Source organism: Myripristis murdjan, chromosome 15, assembly GCF_902150065.1.
Source record: "Myripristis murdjan chromosome 15, fMyrMur1.1, whole genome shotgun sequence".
Taxonomy (NCBI): domain Eukaryota; kingdom Metazoa; phylum Chordata; class Actinopteri; order Holocentriformes; family Holocentridae; genus Myripristis; species Myripristis murdjan.
In genome coordinates, this window is record NC_043994.1 from 25,581,618 (window position 1) to 25,604,398 (window position 22,781).

Below are 22,781 nucleotides of genomic sequence, written 5' to 3' on the forward strand. Positions count from 1 at the left end.
GATATGAATTTCAAATAGAAATGAGTGTGCATTTGTTAGTTCAGTTAGTTTGTGTGTGTGTGTGTGTGTGTGTGTGTGTGTGTGTGTGTGTGTGTGTACACATGCACATGCATGTGTGTGCATCTGCAGCACAACTTTCACCCCCCTTGGGGCCTAATCACAGTGTCCTGGCAGATCAGTCGAAAGCACTTTCTATCAGCAATTAGAATATAAATATATTTTTTCTCAATGGGACCCGGGAGTCATTCTGTATAATTTCAATCTTCCTCCCTAGCCAAGCTTGACACATTGCAGAGTTGAGGTAGAAACCTGTTCTGTGGAACCTGAAGTAGTGAATCAAAGCACCTTTACACACACACACATGCATAAGCCCAATGCATGTGTAGTGTAGACCCTGCAATCTGCCACCTCCGTGCACACGTGCATTATAATATAGCACTTGTGTGGTTTTGCAGGAATGTGTGTGTGTGTGTGGGTGTGGGTGTGTGTGTGTGTGTGTGTGTATAAGTGTGTAAGTGTGTGTGTGTGTGTGTATACGCTCAGCCACTAGTTGCTCAGCCAGGTGAGTGCCCAGTCGTGCAGGCAAGAAGCGGCTGTTGGAGGAGATTGGCATTCTAGTCAGGCCAATGGAGCTGACAAACCAATTTAGAGGCATGATGCCCACACTGAGTGGGTCTAAGTGCCTGATGCACTCTACTCTCAACCCCCCCACCATCCTCCACTATCAACATCACCCCCACACCTACCACCCCAGTCCTACAAAGTTAACCAAAAAAAAAAAACTTTGCAAAAGACAATAGTCACACATTTCATTAGTCAGCTTATTTTCACTTGGGCTTCACCCTGACATTTTCTCCATTTTCATCCTTACAATGACACACTGATACACAGGGTAGTTTCTTAGGCGACGCTAATAAACACCATTGCCCAAGCAGTTATGTCAGGATCGTTACACTGATTACCTGGTGACATCTTTTTTCACCAAGGTACAATTCAAACTTTTTATTGATCCTCGGTCTCATTTTCTTTCCTGTCCCTGGAAGTTTTACTTTCTTTGTTGCTCAGAAATGTTCTTTCTGCATCACTACATCAAGTTCACTAAGTACAGTGCTAATAAGAACTCTGGTCAATACATTCGCTTGTTTTATTGCCGTTATTATGTATGGTCTTCAGAGCGTCAGCTATGCGGAAACAACACCATATTCCCAGACACACGCTCTTCTCCCTTTCCATAATTAAGTGGACTATGCAAGCTGAATATTAGCAGCAGCAGCAGCTTCGTCCCTTCTGCCTTCCTCTCTCTATCTACCTCTTGGCCTCATTCCAGACTAATTACCTGAGGACAAGACTCTCTCTCCTAGCCTGCCTCCTCTCCTCTGCAGCTCCTCTTCACTCTTCCTCCTGCAGCTTCCCTCCTCTCCAGTCTCGGCCCGGTACAGGGCAATAATAGGGAGCTGCAAGTAGGGAGTGGGGAACACAGGCAGGGGTTAATCTGTTGACCCTGGACATTGTGCAGAGTAGACTTACTACCCTAACCTATTTCTGCGAGTTCAGATCTCAGCTATTACTACAGACTATCTGAAGAGGAGTGATTCTTAATCCCACAGTCTGCCGGAGCCAAAGTGCCGCTCAGGGCTCCGAGGGGTGCAGCTTTATAAATATGGCAGGGCTGAATGGAGCTTCCATGAATGTCATTGGCTGCACTGGCTGTCACTTACTCATTCAACTTATTAGCAGTCTTCTGTTTCTGTAGCGTCACTGTCATTTTCATTTGCAGTTTAGATTGCTTTCGCATATTGATAGTCACCGGAGAATACTGTAAAACTTCTTGTGACACCGTGGCCTTTATATCCTGCAAAGAAGCCTTTATTTATTTATTTATTTATTTATTTATTTATTGGAGGGTCCACATTAGCTGGTCTGCCTTAAAAGTGGCAGAATTTACCGCAATGCTAGATTTGCAGTGCACAAATGAATAGAATTGCCTTTTTTGCACATATAGCCTAAAGGTATTGCAGGTATATAAAAAAATATTACTTCTACAACTACTAGTACTACTAAGAAAAGGATGGAGTAGACAAATCAACCACAACATTTTGGATACAATCAGATATTTTGACAGAACTTTGAGGAACTGTGCGTCTCGTTGCTCTGTTACGGCATTTTTAAAACCTCTGTTTCATTATCTGTGTGTCACATTCATTATCTTGGCCACTGCTGATGAAACTTTGACAAAACATGATATGATGTGTTATTTCATAATTGTACTGACTGCTTGGCACCACTGTGCAATTAATGAAACCATCGTAACATTTAATTTTCAGTATGTGAGTGAATGGTCTTTTTTCTACCTTTTGTCCTGCATAAAACCAAAAAAAAAACCCAAAAAACATGAGGTTATTTTCTGGTTATTGCTCCACTACCTCTCTGCGTTATTCTTGATGAACGACGCATCTCCTGCTTACATCGCCATGGAACAGACTGTGTTTGCTCATCATTTTAGCAAAACCCACTGTACCCCTGGCTGGCACAGAAGGGGGTTCCCTCTCTCTGTGATCTTCCCCCAAGATATCCTCCATTTTTTTCCTGAGTTATCTTCCTTTTTTTCTCTTTTGGCTTTTGTGTTCTTTCGGAAGATGATTCTTGCCGGCTATGAGTGGTTCAGTTCACAGGGTGTCGTTTTGTTTCCTACAAACCGTGGGCCTGTGAAGCCCTTTGAGACTGTAAACAGTGATTAAGGGCTATAAATAAACTTGAACCCGCGTTTGAACTCCAACATCATCCCGCCTAACGCTGTGCCATCCTCATGGTAGGTGGGAGAATAAATGGTGCGCTGTCAGCTGGTGGGAGCTGCCCATTTCGGTAAGGCATAATTGAATTAGTTCTGGGTAAACTTTCCTGTTTCAGAGCTCTCTCATGCCTGTCTACTCCGTTGTTTGCTCTCCACTGAGTAGATTGCTTCGATACCGTTCACATATATGAACAGCCACTATCAGCAGATTGCAGGCGAGACTCACCAAGCCTCTTATAACACATGTAGCAGACAGGAAGAATCTCAATTGAATCACGAAGACGTAGAGTGTGTTCGCAGGAGAAATGATTTGTCATGTCTAATTTAGAATAATGAAGGACTACTTTGATGACATTATAGCTGTGAGGCAGGGAGAGGGGGGAGAGGACAGGAGGGAGGATGTGACCATGCGTGTGTGTGTGTGTGTGTGTAGCGAGGGTTGGGAGAGGAAGGGTAGCGGAGGGAGGAGGGAGAGGAAGGTGGGTGGACCCTGAAGGTGGAGAGGCGAGGGCGTTAAGGTGTGTTTGTTCGTTTGCTGTCTCCATCTGCTGTTTGTAATTAGCAGGCGAGATCTGCAGCCACATGCTGCCTAAGAGAGACAAAGACAGAGAAAAGATACAGAAGGAGAGAGAGAGAAAGAGAGATTCAAAGAAGAGAGTGAGAGAGGTGGGAGCGTTAAAGAGATGGGGGTAATTTGAAGAGAGGGAATAAGGAAATATGAGAGGGGGTCTCACGAGGGTCTCAGTCTAATATGTTAACCTGTGTAATTGAAGTGAAGTGAGTGCAGAGTACAGTGGGCTCACTTGAACTTGGGCAGCTTCATTCACAGAGTTGTTAATGAGATTGGTGCAGTGCTCGTAATTTGAAATACTCCTCCGTAACAGGAGTGCGTATATCATAACACAGTTAATGTAAGTGACGAGTGCTTGTGGAGTGATGTCACTGGTGGGGGACAATAAAGCCTCTGCAAACACAGAAATATTTAAAGAGCAGGTAGCAGGGAAACTGCAAACAATGTTGTGACAAGTCGTTCAGTTTTGCACTCAGCGTTATCTCAGTGTTTAAACAAGGCTTCAGAAAAAAAGGTACTTTCACAGTCCTGCTCGACTTGTTTCAACAATTTTTGGGAACACAGTAATCTTGAAACAAGTGGATTGTTCTGTCCTTATCTTGGCATATTTTGAAATATATATTTTGCAAGTAAAAGGGGACACTGAACTGGAATTAAATAAAATCGTTTCATCTGTTTGGAAATTTTTAAAAATGTTTTAGTGGCCAAACCTGGGATTCTCTTCGTGGATTCCACAGTCACAGTGTAACGGCCTTACAACAGTGTGTAAATATCTTGAAATGCGTCCGTACCAACTGAGCAGGACGAATTCTTTCTTCATATGTTCCATTTTGCAAATTAAAGCGATTCTGACTCACTTGTTTTGAAATAAAATCCAGACTAACTAACGGATCAACCAACTTAAACTGAGTGTTTTGACTTCACCATCACAGTGGAAATTGCAGTTTCAGCTCTCATTTCACAGCTTTTATAAATCTAGATTTTTTATTTGACCGTAATTGGTATACATGGAGTGAAAATGAATTGACACTAACCCTGATGAAGCAGGGGAGAGGAGGGAAGGCTGAAGGAGAAATAGGAGAAATGGAAGTGGGGGAGACAGTGACGGATAAAACAGAGGGATGCAAGGTAGGCAGCGAGGGGCCAGGGTGGAGGTGATGGGCTGGCCCAAGGCAGGTAGAAAGACTGCATAGACCGCATATTGAAAGCCAGTATCCATATTGCATGATATCGAGACATGCACATAGCTCACCATCGCCATCTCCCACTGCATCCCAGGGGTTATGTTGAATTATTCACCAGATCAGGTTCGTTTGTCCCCCCTCCAACTTCTTTATCTCTGTCTCTCCCTCCCCGTTTTGTCCATCCAGGGAACACCAATAGCGTCTTTGCCCTGGACTACATCAGCGGGTCCCTGACAGTGAATGGCCACCTGGACAGAGAAAACCCGCTCTACTCAGCAGGATTCACACTCACTGTCAAGGTGAGAGAGGGAAGCGGGGCTATTGCATCAGTGTGCTCTCTTTTTTTTTTTTTTTCCCAGAATGTCCAGGAACTGCTAAATGAAGGATTTCAGCCCTTATCATCCATGCTGGTGGGATAGATATGATTTTCTAAACGGCGGATAAATGAGAGATCCTCTGCTGCTATGCGTGTCAGTATTGGTACTCTGCAAAAAAAAAAAAAAAAAATGAGTCTTAAAATGTTGTTTTGTCTTAAAGGTGAACTGGATTTAAGTGCAGACAGTTTCAATTCAGTTGAGAAAAAGCGTAGAATAAGAGTGTAATTTGATGCTTATGCCACGCTTTTTGTCAGCTGATTCAACCCTTGTGAATTTTCCGTAGTACCCCTTTAAAACAAATGGGAAAAAAATCTGCCAGTGGGATGAGATAATCCCACTTTCTTCCAGTGCAGTTTCACTTATTTTAGGGATTTTTTTTTGTTTGTTTGTTTCAGACAGAATGAGGCAGATCAGCCCACTGGTATCAAGAAAATGACTTTGTTCATTGAAATTCTGGAAACATGTTAATTAGCACTGGAAACAAGAGGGATTATCTCCTCTCATTGTAAGATGTTTGCACTCGTTTTAAAAAAAATAAAATAAAATTTGAACACTGAAGATGAGACTGAACGAGACGAGGCCAAGAGATTTTCTGCAGTGCTGTCGGCGCGTCTCTGAGCTAATGTGGCCAGTTCAATTATATTTATTGCACTCGGCGATTAAGGCAAGTCTGATTTTTTTTTTTAGAGCCTCATGTTTAGTGAACAGGGACAGCAAAGCGGGACAGGAGGAGCGGAGGAGGAGAAGATGAGAGAGGAGGATTTAGAGTTCCTCTTCATAGTGAAGAATCCTTTGTTCCTTTCTCGCTTTCTTTTTCTTCTCTCTGAGGCAGGTGCGCTCCTCTATCCCTCTGTCCCTGCGCTAAGCTTACCTTTATCTTTCTTGGCCTTTTAGCATGACAATCTTGCCCTCTCACCCCGCCTCAACCTGCCCACTTCGTCCCCTCCTCCGCCTTTTTTTTTTTTTTCACCCCATCTCTTCTCCTCCACTTTTGCACGGCAAATGGTGCCCACTGGGTCTGAGAGGGTGCATGAAATGGATTTCCAAGTGGCAGTGAATGTAAAAGCATTTGTGATCAAAGGCCCAGTTTCTCGGTGTAAGTGCCACGTTATATAGTGGATTTTGATGGCTTGTCAAGCCAACGCTTTTGCACCTGTGCTGCACAATAAATGGCCTTCAAGAACTTCACTGGCGCTCATTTATTCATTCATTCGCCTGTAATTTATCGCCCAGAAAAAAAGTAGTCTGTATCTTGTTTTTCTTTGAAAATCCAAAGACCGCAGAGATATGGCTGCAGCTTAGTTGTGTATAAAAGGGATTCCAGCTAAATATTCCAGTCTCAGTCTATCTTCTTAATTGAAATCAATGATTACAAAGAAGAAAAGTAGAATAAGCGAAAGTGCTGAAAACAAAAAAAAAAGGCCCCCCAAAAATGTATTTATAAGATATGGATTTTTCCCCCCACATTTTCTTTTTCTCTCTCTTGCTTCTGCTTTCTTAGGTGGTACTGCTATTGATTGCAGAGTGCCATAGTAATACACCTAATTTCTCAACTTCAGGCAGCTTAGGTAGTGCTGAGTGTGTGGAGGTGGAGGTCAAATGATTCAGCGGCGTCGGGACGAGATAGGCTAAACTACCCGATTACCCGGGACCAGCATGTTGTTCCTGCCTGCTCCCCTATTGCCTGCGACGTCCCTCCATCAATAAAAGACCACAGCTGCCCATTCCTATCTGTCTGTCTCCCTTTTTTTTCATTTTCAGGGCCGTCACATCTTTGACAGGCAGAAAGAGAAAGAGTGTGTAATTGTGTCTTTTCAATGGGACACCTTTCTCCCAAATCTTATTGTGTATATGTGTATGTGTGTCTGTGTGTGTGTGTGTGTGCATTGTGGCCCTCTCTTGGCCTCACTTTGAGCCTATTTCTATTATTGCTTTGAGTCTGTCTGTCCACCTTTTGATCCAATAAATGAACAGCTGTAAATACCTGGCTGAGATTGTGTGCTGACTGCCTCCATCCAAGATGACATTTTCAGTGCAATGAAATGCATCTCGCATCACCCATCGCTCTATCTCTCCCTCCCTTCGCCGCTCTCTCTCTCTCTCCCTCTCCACCCTCTCCACCAGGGGACAGAGTTGAATGATGATCGGACGCCGTCGGAGGCCACAGTCATGACCACCTTCACCATCTTGCTGATTGACAAGAACGACAACGCCCCGAAGTTCAACAGCTCCGAGTACCGCGTCCGAATCACCGAGCTGGCGCAGGTCGGCTTCGCCCTGCCCCTCTTCATCCAGGCCGAGGATAAGGACGAGGTGGGTCGAGCCGTGGCGTGGGGAGACACATTATCCGCCAGCTGTTAAGTTTACATGTACAAGTTCTTGTATTTAGCTGATGCCCCCCCCCCCCGTCCGGGATGACTTACCGTGATTGAGCACGCGGGAGCTCATTTTCTCGCTCAAGGACGCCCCGACAGGCTCACGGCCGTTGCACTGAACCTTTGACCTTTCGGTGATGCGGCAGTCTGTCTCCAGGCTGCTGTGCTGCCATCACAACTCAGCCTTTAACCCAGACGGTATAAATAAAGACACGATAGGGAAACATTTGTGTTTCGTAGGCACCGAGGCGATGGCTCAGATACTGGGGTGTGATTTTGACAGGAGCCATCAATAAAGGAATAAAGGTCAGGAACACACTTGTACGCTCCCTCTGCCATTAGAAAAATCCCGACTGCACTTTTCCGGAGAAACTGTACACAGTATTTTTTATTGTGAACACCAGTTTCTGAATTAGTATAAATGATCACCCCAGTGTTGCCCTGGTAATTTATTTCAGTCAACTGGAAGACTTTTTTTTTTTTTTTTTTTTAACTTAATTACAATTCAAATTAATTTGGTCTTAATACAAGCACTGACAGTGTGTGACAGATAGTAAGTAATAAGTGTACTATTTTGTCTTTGAAATTGCAGGTTTAGATTTATCTTGTTTGCAAAAGCAGCCGCCAGAAAGAGCAACTCTATGAACCTATTTATATTTGGTGTCACTGTTGTAGAAATCACTTCATTGGCTGTGTGCAGGCGTGCGTGCGTGTATATTTGAGTGTGTGTGTGCGTGCGTGTGTGTGTGTGTGCGCGCGCACTGTCACCCTGATCAACAGTGTGCTTTAGTTTTACACCGTGTCTGCCACTTCCCATTAGCTGCATCTAGCAACCTACTGTGGTGGCCCACAATCACACACACACACACACACTCAGACCTCATCCACACACTTTTTTCTCTCACTTTCGCACTCTCTCTCTCTCTCTCTCTCTCTCTCTCTCACATGCACTCATACTCACTCATGCAGCCCAAGACCAGCACATTCGACTCGACTACAATTTAATTTGCTCTGGAAGAGATGGGATAGAGCATCAAATTATACCTAACGAGGAAAATCAATCACCTAGGGTGCAGATAAGCCGAAAGCTAGTCAACTCTGATTGATTCAGGCACAGCAGCCGCCAGGGTGGAATTTGACAGATAACTGCAAGTCAAGTGGATAGGAAAAAAGATGGAGGGAGGGGAGAGGAGAGACAGAGAGCGAGAGGAGGCAAGAGATGCGGGGAGGGAGTAAGGCGAGGGGAGAGGAGAGGTGGGGGCAGAGGGAACTCGGAGAGGCAAGAAGAGAGGAGCAGAAAGTAGTCTAACTAATGGCATAAAAGCAGAAGTCAAACTGACTTGTGAGGTAGGAAGAGACAGAGAGAGAGGCAGAGGAGGGAGAGAGAGAAAACTTGAACGAGAGATAGTGAGGGTATTTAGCAGCAGGTCTGTTTATTCATGCCGGGGAGGGAGTGTTTGCTCCTGTCGGCATTGCCACAGCGAGGCAGGGATGGGAATACTGTGGGAGCGCTGCTGCATGGAGGCGGGGTGACGACCCCAAACACCTGGCTTGCGATAAGAGGTGCCGCTGTACACTAGCTTTTTTCCACTACCAGGGGAAGTAGTGCTCAATCCAGGCAGGCGCTTTGCTGCTTAACCCTACGCGGTCCCCTCGCCGTCTCATTTCACAGCTTTCTCTGGGGCTCACAGCAAATGGAGGCACGGCTACTGTACGTCTGAGAGATCGATTTAGCCAGATCTACTATAGACGCTGAATTAGAAAGCAGTCCTGCTGGGCCATTCCATTAGCAAGCCCTTCTCGCTTGCCGCAGTTCACTACCTGTCCATCATAGCAGAAAATGCTTCAGGAAGGGCTCAAAGAAGCAGGATTTCAGGCAAAAAATTTCAACCGCAAAGCATTTTTGTCTGCGAGTCATACAAAATGCACGTACACTGAATCTTGCATTGCAGCTTATAACTGTGCTACTGCAACCTCATGTAAACTTCAAATCCAAGGAGTAAAATTTATGAGATTTTTTTTTTGTTTGGCAGTTTTCTATTGTTGTTTTGATCCTTTAAACCCGTACGTCAATGCCAATACACACGCTCATTCACACTCCACTACACCTGTAGTGTAATCTCACTTTTTCCATGTGTAAGGGATTATTGGGAGAGACGTTTCATTTCTTTGAGTACGATACAAGTGGTAGTTACCACTCTCTGTCTCCGTCTTCATATCCTCTTCTGCTTGGCTAGCGTCTATAAAACTTTTTTCTGCTGGAACTCGTCACTAAACTTTGTGGCAGTCGTATCTGACAGGGCGCTTTTATTGGGGGCTTCTAAAGGCAGAAGCAAATGGACGGGCAATTACGTTTATGGGCAGTTTGAGGTGACATCCCTGCATATTGGATGGTCTTTTAAATAGGAGTCATCAGACAGAATGGTTCTCCCAGAGATGAAAACAAAAACAAGGGGGCTATTTCAACCGCCAGCATAATGCCAATGGACCACCTCACTCGTCTTCCTCTGTCTGCCACAATGGCGACGTGATTGGCCGCCTCGGAGCTGATATATCATGATGCAAAGGATTTTTTTTTTTTCTTTCTTTCTTTGCTGTCGAAGAGGGCCACAGGCTTCTCAGAGTTGTGATGTCACTCTGACCTTGATTTGGTTTAAATCTGCCCATCATGCCTTTGGACACAGGCAGGAGGAGGCGAGGAGAGGAGGTTCGGACTTGCCTCATTAGATTTTCCAGGTTTTACTGCAATGACAGACCTGAGGACGATCCCAAATAGATTGAAATGTTGTCTTGTTTAATAAGTTGCAACTTTCAGACAGTGTGCCGCCCCCTCTTTATGATTTCTATGTGCCTTTTCTTTGACACACTTGCTCTAAAAAAAAAAAAAAAAAAAAATAGATTTACAAGGGTGCAGAAGTTTTTTCATTGATTTCTATAAAAACCTTTGACATTAGATGAAACTTTGAAAAGTGAGAACTATTTTTTGTTTCTACTAGGGTTTGTATTTGATTTAAGGTGTCATGCATCACAGCCACACTATACCATTTTTTTCTATATTGCACAACAGTGTCACATATATATTCTGTATCTGCTGGTTGTGATGCTTCATTGAAGCTACATCACACTCACACTGAGTGAAATATTCAAATCCAAGATGACATTGTTTTATGAGTGCACCATTAAATCAAATAGAAAATATCGAGATGACGTGCGCATCGTTTTACACGTGTTGCCCTGTAATTCAGCATGACATATTTGTTATCTTTGGAAACCTAGGGATCTCTGCTAGCATTCAAAATAAAGTTCTGCGGGTTTGAACAAAGCTCGGCCGTGCAGCGTGCATTTGTGACGACGAACACCCGAGTTTGAACTTCACACTAACGTCGTCTAACAAGGCCTTTGATACATGTGGCGAACTAGAAACAAACCTCGACATGTGTATCTGAATTGAGACAGATGGTCATGGGCTGTCATCGGGGATCACGTCATCCCGTCTTCGGCGCGCCATTATTTCTCCACTGAGTCATTTTCATCTAAGAAAAAAAAAAAAAACATACTATGATGATTAAAGTGCATGTTTTCAGCCTTATTCGCTGGCTGGGTAAGCCTCCTACACTTTACTGCTCTGTGGGCAATGCATGGGGATTTACTCCATGTTGCACTCAAATGGCCATTTACAATTTGCATAATGTTAAGCAATGTGATGCAGGCTTTATGGTGGTGGAGATAAAAGAGAATTCAGATGAGACGAGATGAACCTGTGGTTACACACTATAATCTGATTATGAGCTCTGTTTTGTAGTCTAATCTTGTCATATTCATTTTACCACAGTGTTGTTGTTGTTTTTTTTTTTTTCCCCTGCTCACCTGCATTTCTTTTCCTCCTTCCCTTGCAAAACGCAGCACTCTAGGTCAAATGTTTATTGAACCCTGAAACAATTTTCTCTTTGTGGATCAATCGTCCCTGCTGTCGTTACAAGCTGTTTCACCAGCAAATGGATTTGCGTATAAATAGGAATAGGGGCTTTATAATTGGATGTGGATGGTAAAACACAGTTTGTAATGTGGCGAGTCTTGGTCACCGGTGATGCCGTGGTGTGGCGTGCGTGTGCAGAGCTGAAAAAAGTAGGGTGTCATCTCGATACGATCTGACCTCTGACCCCCACATGTGAATGACAGGATGGAACAGAGTTTTGGAAAGAGGGAGAGAAAAGATAGATTACAGGTAGAGAGCCAGGCGACTGTGTAGAAAGATCGTGAAGGATATGGGTGAATTGTTGAGAAAAGATGTGGAGATAACACTAAAAGAAACTCATGGGACTGATAAGAGTTGAATACATGTGTGACTGGTATTGATTGTGGCTTCCCTGCTCAGGCTTCATGATCAGCAGCCGCATCAGGATAGCAGCTGCAATGTGGAAAGAACGGGCATGCATATTTTTATTTTGATACTGTATTCGTAAATATACAGGGGCTATTCACATATTTGCTGAGGACAGCGAGCTTTTCCAGTAGCGTTACTGTATTACTGTTACTGTTTCACAAGTTGTTGACAACAGAGACAGACAGCAAAATTCAAGATGACTAATAACATGACAGGCTTGTGAAACTACAAAACAGATGCCGCATTTTGTGGCACAATCTAAATAAAATGTGAAAGCACATTAAAGCCCTATACGTCTCATTTTCCCACCTGTTCTCTCTCACATTATATCTTTATTCGCATGAAGTGGTGTCTTATTGTCTTGATATTTACTTGCAGTGTTCATTGTGTTGGATTTTAAGTTTATTCTGATGATATTTCACAGTTTTCAGTTGCTTGCATTTTAAGTTTCGTGGAATAAGAACATCTGTTAAAGGCCAACATCTAAAAATGCAAATCTAAATTCACATTTTTCAGCATGACTCTCGGAGCTGTGTCTCTACCTCACAGTTGTGGAAGTTTTGTCCAGTAGTTTATCATAAAAACTCTCACAATAACGCTTTATTAAAACTATATTATCTTCTTCATTTGTCACTGATTAGTTTAACAGAGAGATTTATCACCACCCGGGCTAACACTCTCAACTCACCTTCCTCCACTCTACCCCCATGTTCTCCTTCTCCTTCTCCCTTCATCCCCCTCCTCTTCCTGTTTCCTCCTCTGGCAGGGGGTGAACAGCATGTTCCAGGTGTTTCTGACAGGGAACAATTCAGATCATTTCACCATCTCCCCTACGGCGGTGCAGGGGCGAGCTGACATCAGGATGAGGGTGGCCATGACGCTGGACTATGAGAAAATCCGAAGCTACAGCTTCTCTGTAAGTTTTAAGCTTGTTTTGAATATGCTTACACTCTGTACACCTGCACATTTTTAAATGACTTGACTGAATCATGTAGAGTCAGTTATAGTTTACACAAATAATCAAGGAACTCAAGAGCAGCACAGCGGCTCAGTGGTTAGCGCTCCAAGCTTGCAGGAAGAAGGACCCAGACTTTGGACTTATTTCACCAAATAATCGCCCGGCCGCAAATAGCCACCTGGTTCTTATAAACGCCTGGGGTCTGCACCCATTTTGCGTATTAAACGCCCGCCCGAATAACCGCTGGGGCGATTATCTGCATTATATTGAGGTAACCCAAAATAAGGCTATTCACCTTATTTTTGCAGAAAATAAGGTAAACAGTTAGCCGTGCAATAACTGTGCAGCACTTCCGTTTTCTGTCAAAATAAGAGCGCTAGCTAACGTTAGAAAAAAGGGTGTACCGTAATCTTAAATCGACCGACTGTAAATATGTTGGACAGTATTTTCATCACAATAATGGCCTGGTGCAGGCCTGTGTCAAAATAAATAAAGGCCTGCAGCGAATAGCCGCCTGGTTCTTTTAAATGCCTGGGGTCCAAGTTGATTTTGCGTATTAAACGCCCAGGCGATTAATTGGGGAAATACGGTATTTTGACTGGACAATATTGTGATGCTAAATTCTGGATAATGCTCAAGCCTTGATTCTCGGTTGCCCATGGGTGTGAATGTGGCTGTCAGTCTGTACGTGTTGGTCCTCAGAAGATCTGGCAGTGTGTCCAGAGTGTTTCCCTGCCTTAGACCCATTGCATTATGGGATAGGCTCCAGCCTCTTGCATCCCTGAAAAGGAATTTATGTATGAATGAAATAATCAAATACTTGTAGGAATCCATCTGTTGCCACATATAAATGTGGATAATAGTTACACAGCAACTCGTCTAGCCGGAGATCCATTGAATGTCTGAAACATCATCAGCATGAATGAACTCACAGTAGAATAAGTGAAGGCAGTCTTGTATGGATGCTCTTACACCGACAAAGAACCGACACAACCCTCCTCTTCTTAACTGTGGATCTGACAGCCTGTCCTTGAATGAACTCCAAGACTGATTTCTAACCGCCATGATCGAATGTAGCTTCATTATGTTTCTGCAACTTGTTTTTATTTGTTTGGACATGAGGCTCAGTCGGGCCGGCGCTATATCACTTTTTCAGCTCCGCAGACTTGTTTGAACAGTGAAATTGATATTTTGTCACCTCAATTTACCCGGAGTCGTTTACAGAGGCAGAGGGTGCCCCGCTCGGTATGTAGTCCAAGATCTCCGAATCGAGAACAAGTCAGTTGAAAGTGTGATTGTAGCTGCTTCAAGTCAGTGGCAAGACATGATTCAATTTTTAGTCACAGTAACGCCTAAAAAATAGGATATTATGTATTTATTTGTCACTCACCTAATGTGAAAGCTCCTTGTGCTGTGACTGTATTGCAATAACAAAGGCTACAATACTCCTCACACTTGTTGCAAGTGGCAGATTGAAGTCAAAGTCCCTTTCTCTCCCCAGCTCTACGCCAACGAGTCCATGTCGGACCACGTGGGTTTCGCCCGCGTCTTCATCGAACTGATAAACGAAAATGATAACCGACCCATCTTCAGCAAACCACTGTACAACATCAGCCTTCCCGAAAACACACCCAGGGGCACGTCGCTGCTCCGCATCATGGTGAGTACCATAAGGAAGCACCAGACGGTATTTACATAGCTGTACATGTGATAAATTACTCTGAGCGGATTTTTGTGTTTATTTCTAAACTGAATTATAACAAATGGAGTTTATGGTGACTCTGGAACAGAAATGAACCCAGTGAGGCGCATGGTACTGAAATGCTGCATTTTTATTACACTGCACCAAGAAATACACAGGCCTGTCTCTGATCCAGAGTTATTGTACTGTTGTATTTTTATTGTTTTGATTTCATTTTTAATTTTTGCAATCAGTTCAGTTTAGTTTCAGTCAGATTTCAGAGTGGATTTGCTCATTTCAGCTTAGTTTTTATTGTTTAAAAATGTTTAGTTTTTATTAGTTTCTGTATTAGTTTTATTGATTGATTGATTGATTGATTGATTGTAATATGGGGGGTACTTGTCAGGGGCGAGATTTAAGAAGTTCAGAATAAGTATTATAATACAAAAACAACACTTTCTCATGTCAACATCCCAATCTCAGTAAAACCCAGCACCAACGCCTCCTCATTCTTGTTTGTTGTTGACAAATTTGACCAAATTGACAATTTTCTGTATATTTTTTTTCATTTTAGTTGAGTTTGTTTTGTAGGTACATCATATTGTTTCACTTAGTTTTTTTTCTATAGTCTAATTTGCATTTTTATTTCAACGAATGACAATGTTTTTCACACCTAGTTTTGTTTTTTTAGTTTAATTTTAGTTAACTAACTACTCTGGTTAGTTCTTAGCTCCCTCTTCAACATCAGCATGCTGATTCAGTCTAAAGCTGGAGCATATAATTAAAAAAAAAAAAAAAAAAAAATACGTTGTGTTTGTTTTTGTCTATTTAGATAGGTGTTTTTCAAATGAAGCAGCACTATGAGGACCTGAAAACTGGGACACACAGGTTTTGAAAGTCGGTTTTGTCTAAGTTATGATGACTTACTTGATACTATCTAAATTGCCCTAATCTGGCAAATCTCACCCATCTGCTCCGCCATGCAGGTTAAAATGAACACTAAAGCTGTGCAGAAACATCGTTGTCTGCTCAGCTTTGAATTATGGAAGTTAATGTAAACGCCTATGACTTGAGGGGCTCCATTAGAAAGCATGAGGCAATAGACTGAAAGTTTATTTGGGTTGTTTTTGCAGTCTTGGGGTTACAGAGGTACAGGATACTGTGGTTTCCTTGACACAGAGTCAGAGCTGAGCAGAGCTGTCTCGAATATGAACGTTGCATGTTACGTATGGTTTCTGAAACAAAGGGATAGTACAGCGATACGCATTACAGTATAGTCTCAAATAATATTCTAATATCACATTAACAAATCATCATCTCTGATAATTAAATCTGAATGTGTATCAGCGCAGCAATTAAGCCTCTTTAACCATGACAAGGTCAAACAGTGTACATCACATCACAGCAAAGGTTAAAGGAAACTGGAAGAGGTGCAGTGGTGTTATGAACCACCGACACGTTGCTAAGAGGAGGAATGAATCAATGAATTAATGAATTTAATCGGCCCTACATGGCTTTGATCAAATAATTAGCAAAACAGCTGAAAATATATACATCTGAAGATTACCAGCCTTCAGTGCAGGCCTGTATTACATAAGGCTATAGCACTCCGATAAGGGAATTAATTAATGGGTGTGCAAAGCGGACGCCGATCAGAACAATAGGGAGAGACAGGGGCAAGCAAGCAGAGAAACCAAAAGAATGAAAAAAAAAAGAATGAATAAAAAACAGTGCATAGCTATCTGCACATTTTTAGATGATTTAACCACACTTACCTAATCTTTGATGCACATAAATCAAAGGAGAGGTGTGACAGATGTGAGCTGAGAAAGTGGTGCTGGTCATTCTTTCCTGCTCACACGGACGGCGTTGCAGCCACAGAGACAGGTGGCCCTTAATCTGTGCTGTGTTTAATCTGAGGCAGGTCAGAATCGATTTCCAACATGAAGGTATAGGGAGTATCGGTATTGGTATGAAAGCACAAAACTTCAGCTGGGGTTTTTCTTTGGAGATTGTGCAATTTAATTTTCATGTGCTGTTTGTATAATTCCAGGATCTTTGTGATTACCCTCAAATTGCCTCTGATTTAATGTGTCATATTTTACATTTCCACTTATCTACCATTTGCCAAAAAGGCAACACATTCAAAGACTGCAGCGATGCCAATTCGAAGTGGATTGCTCTTATCAGTTGGCCAAACAACAGTAGATAAATTGCTCTGGATGTCTTCCTCAACAGACTTGTAAGAAATGACAGATAGAGCAGATTTGTGCTGGATTAATATTACGGATGCCAAGTGAAGTTTCCAGTAAAACTAATCCTGATTGAGTAGGGCTTAAGAATTATTAGCGAAAACTCGTATGTCAGGTTTGCATCGGATTTGTTCCCTTCAGGTCTGGTGACCTTTGTTGTTTCTCCTGATTCTTGTGTCCTTGAGGCCGCTCAACCCCATCGTCTTTGAGTCCTGCCATGGATCAGAGGTCACCCTCCCTGTCCTGACTAACAGCCAGTAGATTAAGCGGAGCGGAACAATCTCCGGCCAGCTTCCCATAAGTCAGCATTATTATTCATTACCATTCATTCCTGTGACAGCACGCCTACTATCCACTAGATACAAGTGCAAAAGCACACTGTGAAAATCAATAGTGTTTATAGACTGGGTGCTCATGAAATGGAGATTGCAGGGCAATCTAATACCCGATAAGTCTGGCTGATGTTGGGCTTGCGCTGGAGCGTACGGCCAGCCGTGGAATCCTGATTGCAGCCTGTAGAAAGCGAATGGGGTGTAAATAGAATGAGATGTGAAGGCGCTCAGCGAGGACTGAACTGGCATGGATGGCAGCACCCGTATATGCACTGTTAGATGAGGGCCTTGGATATTCTGACCTGCCTTCTCTCTCTCTGACACACACACACACACACACGCACACACACACACGCACGCACACACTGTGTTGTCACTGGAGTCACCCACACGCACACTGATTAAACAGATGTTTCCCCTTCTCAGCTCCATTAATACCTGTTAGAGCTAGCTCGGCTTTAAAGCTGAAAAATGACACACACACACACACACACACACACACACACACACACATATATATATCTGTTCACAAGTGCATTGCACAAATGCACACTCACACAATCACCTCTGCCTCCCTGAACTCCCTTAAGGTGTAGACATGCCTAAAAGCCAGGGAAAGTCATAGCAAGCACTTTCTGTCTAATATGTCTAAAATTATCATCTCTGCACACGTGTGTGTGTGTGTGCGTGTGTGTGTGTGTGTGTGTATGTGTATGTGTGTGCATGCATTAACCTCCTGCACGTGGGCCTGTCATAATTTAGTTCATTAGTAATTTAGACTGTAGTTTACAACTGTTCTGATCCAATTAATAGTTGAGGCTGTTATTTATTTACATGCTGCAGTCTGTTCAAACAAATGACTGACGCCTCGCTGTTGTCTGTGTGAACAATGAGGTATTTATTTTGGACTGGGCACTGCATCATTATATTGTATAAATTATTTTATATAAAGCCTGAGGCAAGGCAGACCGAGACGTCCATGTAAATCCATCAGACCTCTGGGCCTCTGCTTCGTACTCTGTAGGCAGCAGTGGGATTGGGATTGGAAGGATGATAAAGGGGCATGATATCCCACTTGTACGCATAATACTTTGTATTATACATTAATATCAAATGAATCCCTCTGTGACTATATGTTGTAAAAGAAAGCGAGGTCAAACTAGCTTGGATGGCAGGCATCTCTGTGCGGAAAATTAATCAACACGCTGCCATGAATCAGCGTAGGTTACTCGCCTGTTATCCCCGGTGTTGTGTGTTGTATCACTCACTGACTGCAGGAATTGTATTATTCTTAGCAAAGAGGAAGTATTGACTGTGACATTATGAATACATGAGCCCCTCAAAAAACTACCTGTGATAAATATTGCAGGACGTTTAGTGTATTCCTACTTTGCTAAGGCTCAGAAATTTACACTTGTGCCAAATGCAACGGATGGATGTACGTTTCTTATGTGTCACAGTGATACGTTTTTTTTCCAGCTAGATTCAAAGGTGGGACCATTGCTATTATTTATTTTTTCCAAATTGGTGAATGGAGAATGGTGATGGTGAAGGCGTGATATCAAAGTTAGCAACGTGCCAAGACAAGAGAGATATCAGAGCAGCGTGTGGTGTGGTGCAGGCATAGCATCTCTCTGCATTTCTAGTGCTAGACTTTGTCATTTTGCATTCAGGAGCGGTGTTTTTAATGGTTATTTGATCAGCTTGCGAGACATTGCCTCTGGGGTTCCTGAAATGTCTGGGAAGGGCTGCTGGCTATGGCTTGACATGTGGGCTTGCCCCGAGCCCCAGCTAATGCTCAGCCTTCTTTTGTATTTTGTTTTTGTGTTTTGTCTCTCAGATAGGCACCAGTCTCACCCATTAATGCTGGATTTCACTGCAGTGAAAACCCCAAGGCAGTATAATATGAAGGCTGGTACTAGCGACATATTTAACTTTGTACCCTTGCTGTGAGGTGCAACAGGTGGCAGCCAAGTGATGTTGTAGCACCAAAAGCCCAGGTTGACCTTATGAACGCTCGCTGTGTTGTAGCTCACCTCTGTTCTGATTGGTCATTTTTGCTCGCTAAAATATGCACAGAGTGAACAGATTATGCTGGGGGCCTCGCTGTACCCTTTCACACGTTCCATGTCTGACTCATGTCAAACTGTAGAAATCCTTTTCATCCATCTCTTTGCCTTCATCTACATCCCCCCCCCCCTCTTAAGTGATGCAGATTTCATAGCTGAAGTCAATGTTTTATGGAGAGAACAGGCATCCCAAATATTTTATACACTCTGGCCCAGATTCACTTCCACCTCCTCCAACTGCTCTTTATCCCTCTTATCAAGAGTGTGAGTTCATCTACAACCTCTAACACTACTGCTACCTATGATACTCAATTTATTAAAACTTCCCAAAATCATTGCACCCCGTATAGCATCTTTTGAAAGGCGACAAAGACTTGAAGTGTAAGAGTTGGGCCATTCATAATTGCCGTTGTCATTCCTGTAAGATGTGAGGCAAACATGAGGTTTTAACATCTCAAATCAGATCAGAAAACAGTTATAAAGGATGCTTATGGTGCAACGGCGCCAGCCCTGGTGGATTAGCTTTAAGCTGATGCACGCTATTCACACGTACATTTGGCGATGAAGGGGCTTTGTGTTTTCACAGAGCTCTTTCGGAGTTGTTCTTTGCTCCACAGCTTCATATGAATGAATTTATCATGAATGAGACAAAAAAAAAAAAAAAAAAAAAAAAATTATGTGCTTTTAGCTTAAGCAGCTGAGGTGCAATAGCAGAGGGGATCAACAAAATTTTTCCAATAAAAATGAAGCTGATGGTAGTTTGGCTTTCACAATGAGGTAATGATGTGCAAAAAGCTGTTTTTTGCAGGTTCTCTGACCATGAAAATGTTTTTTGCAGTCATGTATATTAATAACGCTGAAGAAGGTGGTCTGTATACTGTATAAAGAGGGTGGGTCTTGCATGATGTTTATATAATTCTTAATACTTATGCTAATTGATGTTATGCATATTGGTTACGGTGCTGTTCCCAGTGGTTTTAAGAAGTGCCAAACAAGCAATCCGATAATGCAGTTGAAATGCTTTGTTTGGGTTAATATTCATAGTTCATCTGATCAAAGCTTATGTACAACCTTAGTCAGTGCATTTCTCAGTGTCCGCTCTTGCATTCCCCATGGACACTTTTGCTCAACATGCAAACACACACATGCACACACACACACACACACACGTGCATACACACACATGCACACAGGCGGCAGCTGTTTAATATTTATGGTCTGCAGCATTACTTATCATTATAAATATTTATTGTGATTTACTCTGTGTCCGGGTCCCTTTCTCTCTCTCGCGCTCTCTTTCTCTGTCTCTTCCCTACCCTGGAGACTTCAGACAGCTGCTCATATCAGTACAATCACTCTGTGTTTCTCTCTTTGGACTTCTGAGCATTTGCCTTCTTTCATTTCTTATTAATTGCATGCCCTCAGTTGTTGTTGTTGTTGTGTTTTTTTTTTTTTTTCAGTGTCTCTCTGTTTTCACCATCACATCGCTAATGGTTTTCAGGTGTTGCACCGTTTCTCTGCCTCCCTTTCTCATTTTTTCTCACTTCCACGCTTTCTTACTATAACTCTGTGTATATAAGTGTGTATTCTGGGGGAACGAGAATATATGCATGTATAATATGCATATACAGTAGAAGTACTTTTTGCCTGCACCCTTCCCTCTTCTTATCTTTAACTTAGTGATGATGGCTCATTTATGCGATAGCATTCATCTTGAAGCACAGATCTGTCTGCCATGTCGACACTGATTAGACCAGAAGCATACATATACATTATCACCTGTGGGTGTGTACACAAGTAGTCAGTCAGGGAGTCCAGGTGGCATAAACCAAGCTTGTTTTACCACTGTCTTGTTCCCCCCAGTGCCTTTTATGGGCTCCATGCAGATGCTGCGTGTTTCAGGGCTAAGGCGCAATGATAAATGCCTCTGGTGGAATGTTATAAATTACTGAGAGGAGGATGTTGCATCAACACCAGATTTTTAGGCAGGCCTTTACGGGGGAAGTTGCAATAGTAATTATAATTCATTATTGTAATAAAAAGGGCGAGGCCTGGCTCTCTCTTGCCAGTGGAAGCTGCGTGGAGTTAATAATGGAGCACTTATTATGGGTGTCCTGACATTGTGAGGTGGGGTGTGATAGGTGGGCAGGACAGCCGCAACGGAGGGACCGGAGACTCAATATTCCCAGAGTGCTGTGGGGTGGGTTGATATCAGCTCTCTGGAGAAATGTGATTGCGGAGGACTCCAGGATCGATCTCCATCTGTTCATTTCTTTGTTTGCCGGTTAATTTCTCCATTCATCACATAATATCTCAGACACCACTGATCGGATTTGGACAAAAATTGGGGAAATGATGCATCTCACTGCTTTCCAGCAATTTCGCAATTGCATTGTTCAGCCCAAGGTGGTGCTACATTGTTTGTTCTTTCTTCCATATGTCATTTCCAATAACTCAGACACCACTGATCAAATTTAAATTTTGAGAAAATGAGAGCAAACACTGCATCTCTACGCTGCAGAGCTGCAGGCAGAGACAGGCTTAGACAGGCTTTTAAACTACTTAATGTTAAATGTAAGTTGCCTGTAAGGCTAAAGATGGTTCTGTTTAGATAGCTTAATATTTTAAATAGTTTGAAATAGATAATAGAAATAGTAGATAGAGGGTTAGTGAAAATGTCCATACAGGAAGTATAAGAGAAGCGAGCAGCTGTGCTTCGGGTTAGAAAAAAAAAAAATGGTTGTGTTGCTGTTTCAGTAACATGTCACAGATGTGCCAAGCCTCCAAGCACTGGCATTGGCTGGAAACTGCATAGAACTTGCATGTTGTTCACACTGTGTGCTGCAAAGATGGACAAAGAGAGGCTTATCTTGGCCGCAGAGAAGCATGTGCCTCTGATGTTTCCAGCACATGTTACAAAGACCTGAACGAAGACGCATCGGTGGAAATTGCAAATAATTTAAATGAAAGTAAGCTACCTACCACAGATAGGTGCTCACTCATTTTTGAAATAGGTGCAAAATTAACCGCCATTCTGCAAGAGGACTAGTTCCCATTTTTAGTGACTATGACGTGCAATGTGTTTGGGTAATGATGGGCAGTGTTTGTGCAATGTCATTTGTGGTGTGGGTTAGGTGTTAAACAGTCAAACTAAAACTGTATTCATCCTCTGAACCTGCAGCTATATGCATTTTCCGTATAAACCCTTTTGCATGGTTTTGCATTGGCTCACATTTGACTTTATCATGTATAGGTTACTGTATGCAACATTCACTCTGCATTCACATTTTATGATGAAATGGTCAACAAATTATAACCATAGGTGACAAGCACACCCATGCAGTGTCTTCTCGCTGACATTCAGTGTGTTAACTTTCTCCCCAGTGTCCTCCTCATCTTCCTTTGCATCATCCCTTGTCTTGTCGTGTTAATCTCAGTCCTTAATTGTTCAGGACGGAGACATCGAGTGAGAGATTTAGGCAAGGGGAGGATGAAGGCCTGTTGAAAAAAAGTCAACCCACCAGCCACACAGTGCTCATTGTCAAGGCGTTTCACTGGCAGTTCAAACTGTATCTCCAGCTTCTGTCTACAATCCCTCTCTCTCTCTCTCTCTCTCTCTCTCTCTCTCTCTCTCCTCACATCATTATATACTAGCTTTGTAACCACACAAGTAATACCACTGCGGAATATCTCTTGCAAGCTGTCTGAGTGTACTATGAAGACATCCATTCCTCTTTATTGGACTCCTCTTTTACAAAGGTATACATTGTTAAAAAGTGGTTTCATTGTTAAAGAGGTGTGCTCTCT

General features: G+C 42.8%; 1 protein-coding gene and 1 long non-coding RNA gene across 4 annotated transcripts in view; one reads left to right on the top strand and one right to left on the bottom strand.

The window, feature by feature from the left end:
* cdh23 (cadherin-related 23) overlaps positions 1 to 22,781 on the top strand; it is a 187,738-nt gene that overhangs the window by 84,395 nt on the left and 80,562 nt on the right. For all 3 annotated transcript variants that reach the window (XM_030070567.1, XM_030070566.1, XM_030070565.1), the window contains 4 exons: positions 4,733 to 4,845; positions 7,048 to 7,236; positions 12,449 to 12,598; positions 14,142 to 14,300. In XM_030070567.1, the coding sequence (XP_029926427.1) occupies positions 4,733 to 4,845; positions 7,048 to 7,236; positions 12,449 to 12,598; positions 14,142 to 14,300 (611 nt within the window). The remainder of the gene's footprint in view (positions 1 to 4,732; positions 4,846 to 7,047; positions 7,237 to 12,448; positions 12,599 to 14,141; positions 14,301 to 22,781) is intronic.
* Positions 1,374 to 21,897, bottom strand: LOC115372565 (uncharacterized). The gene is made up of 3 exons (XR_003929460.1): positions 21,766 to 21,897; positions 6,930 to 6,932; positions 1,374 to 1,385 (listed from the first exon to the last, which is right to left on the bottom strand). It is a non-coding gene; the product is annotated as an uncharacterized LOC115372565 (long non-coding RNA).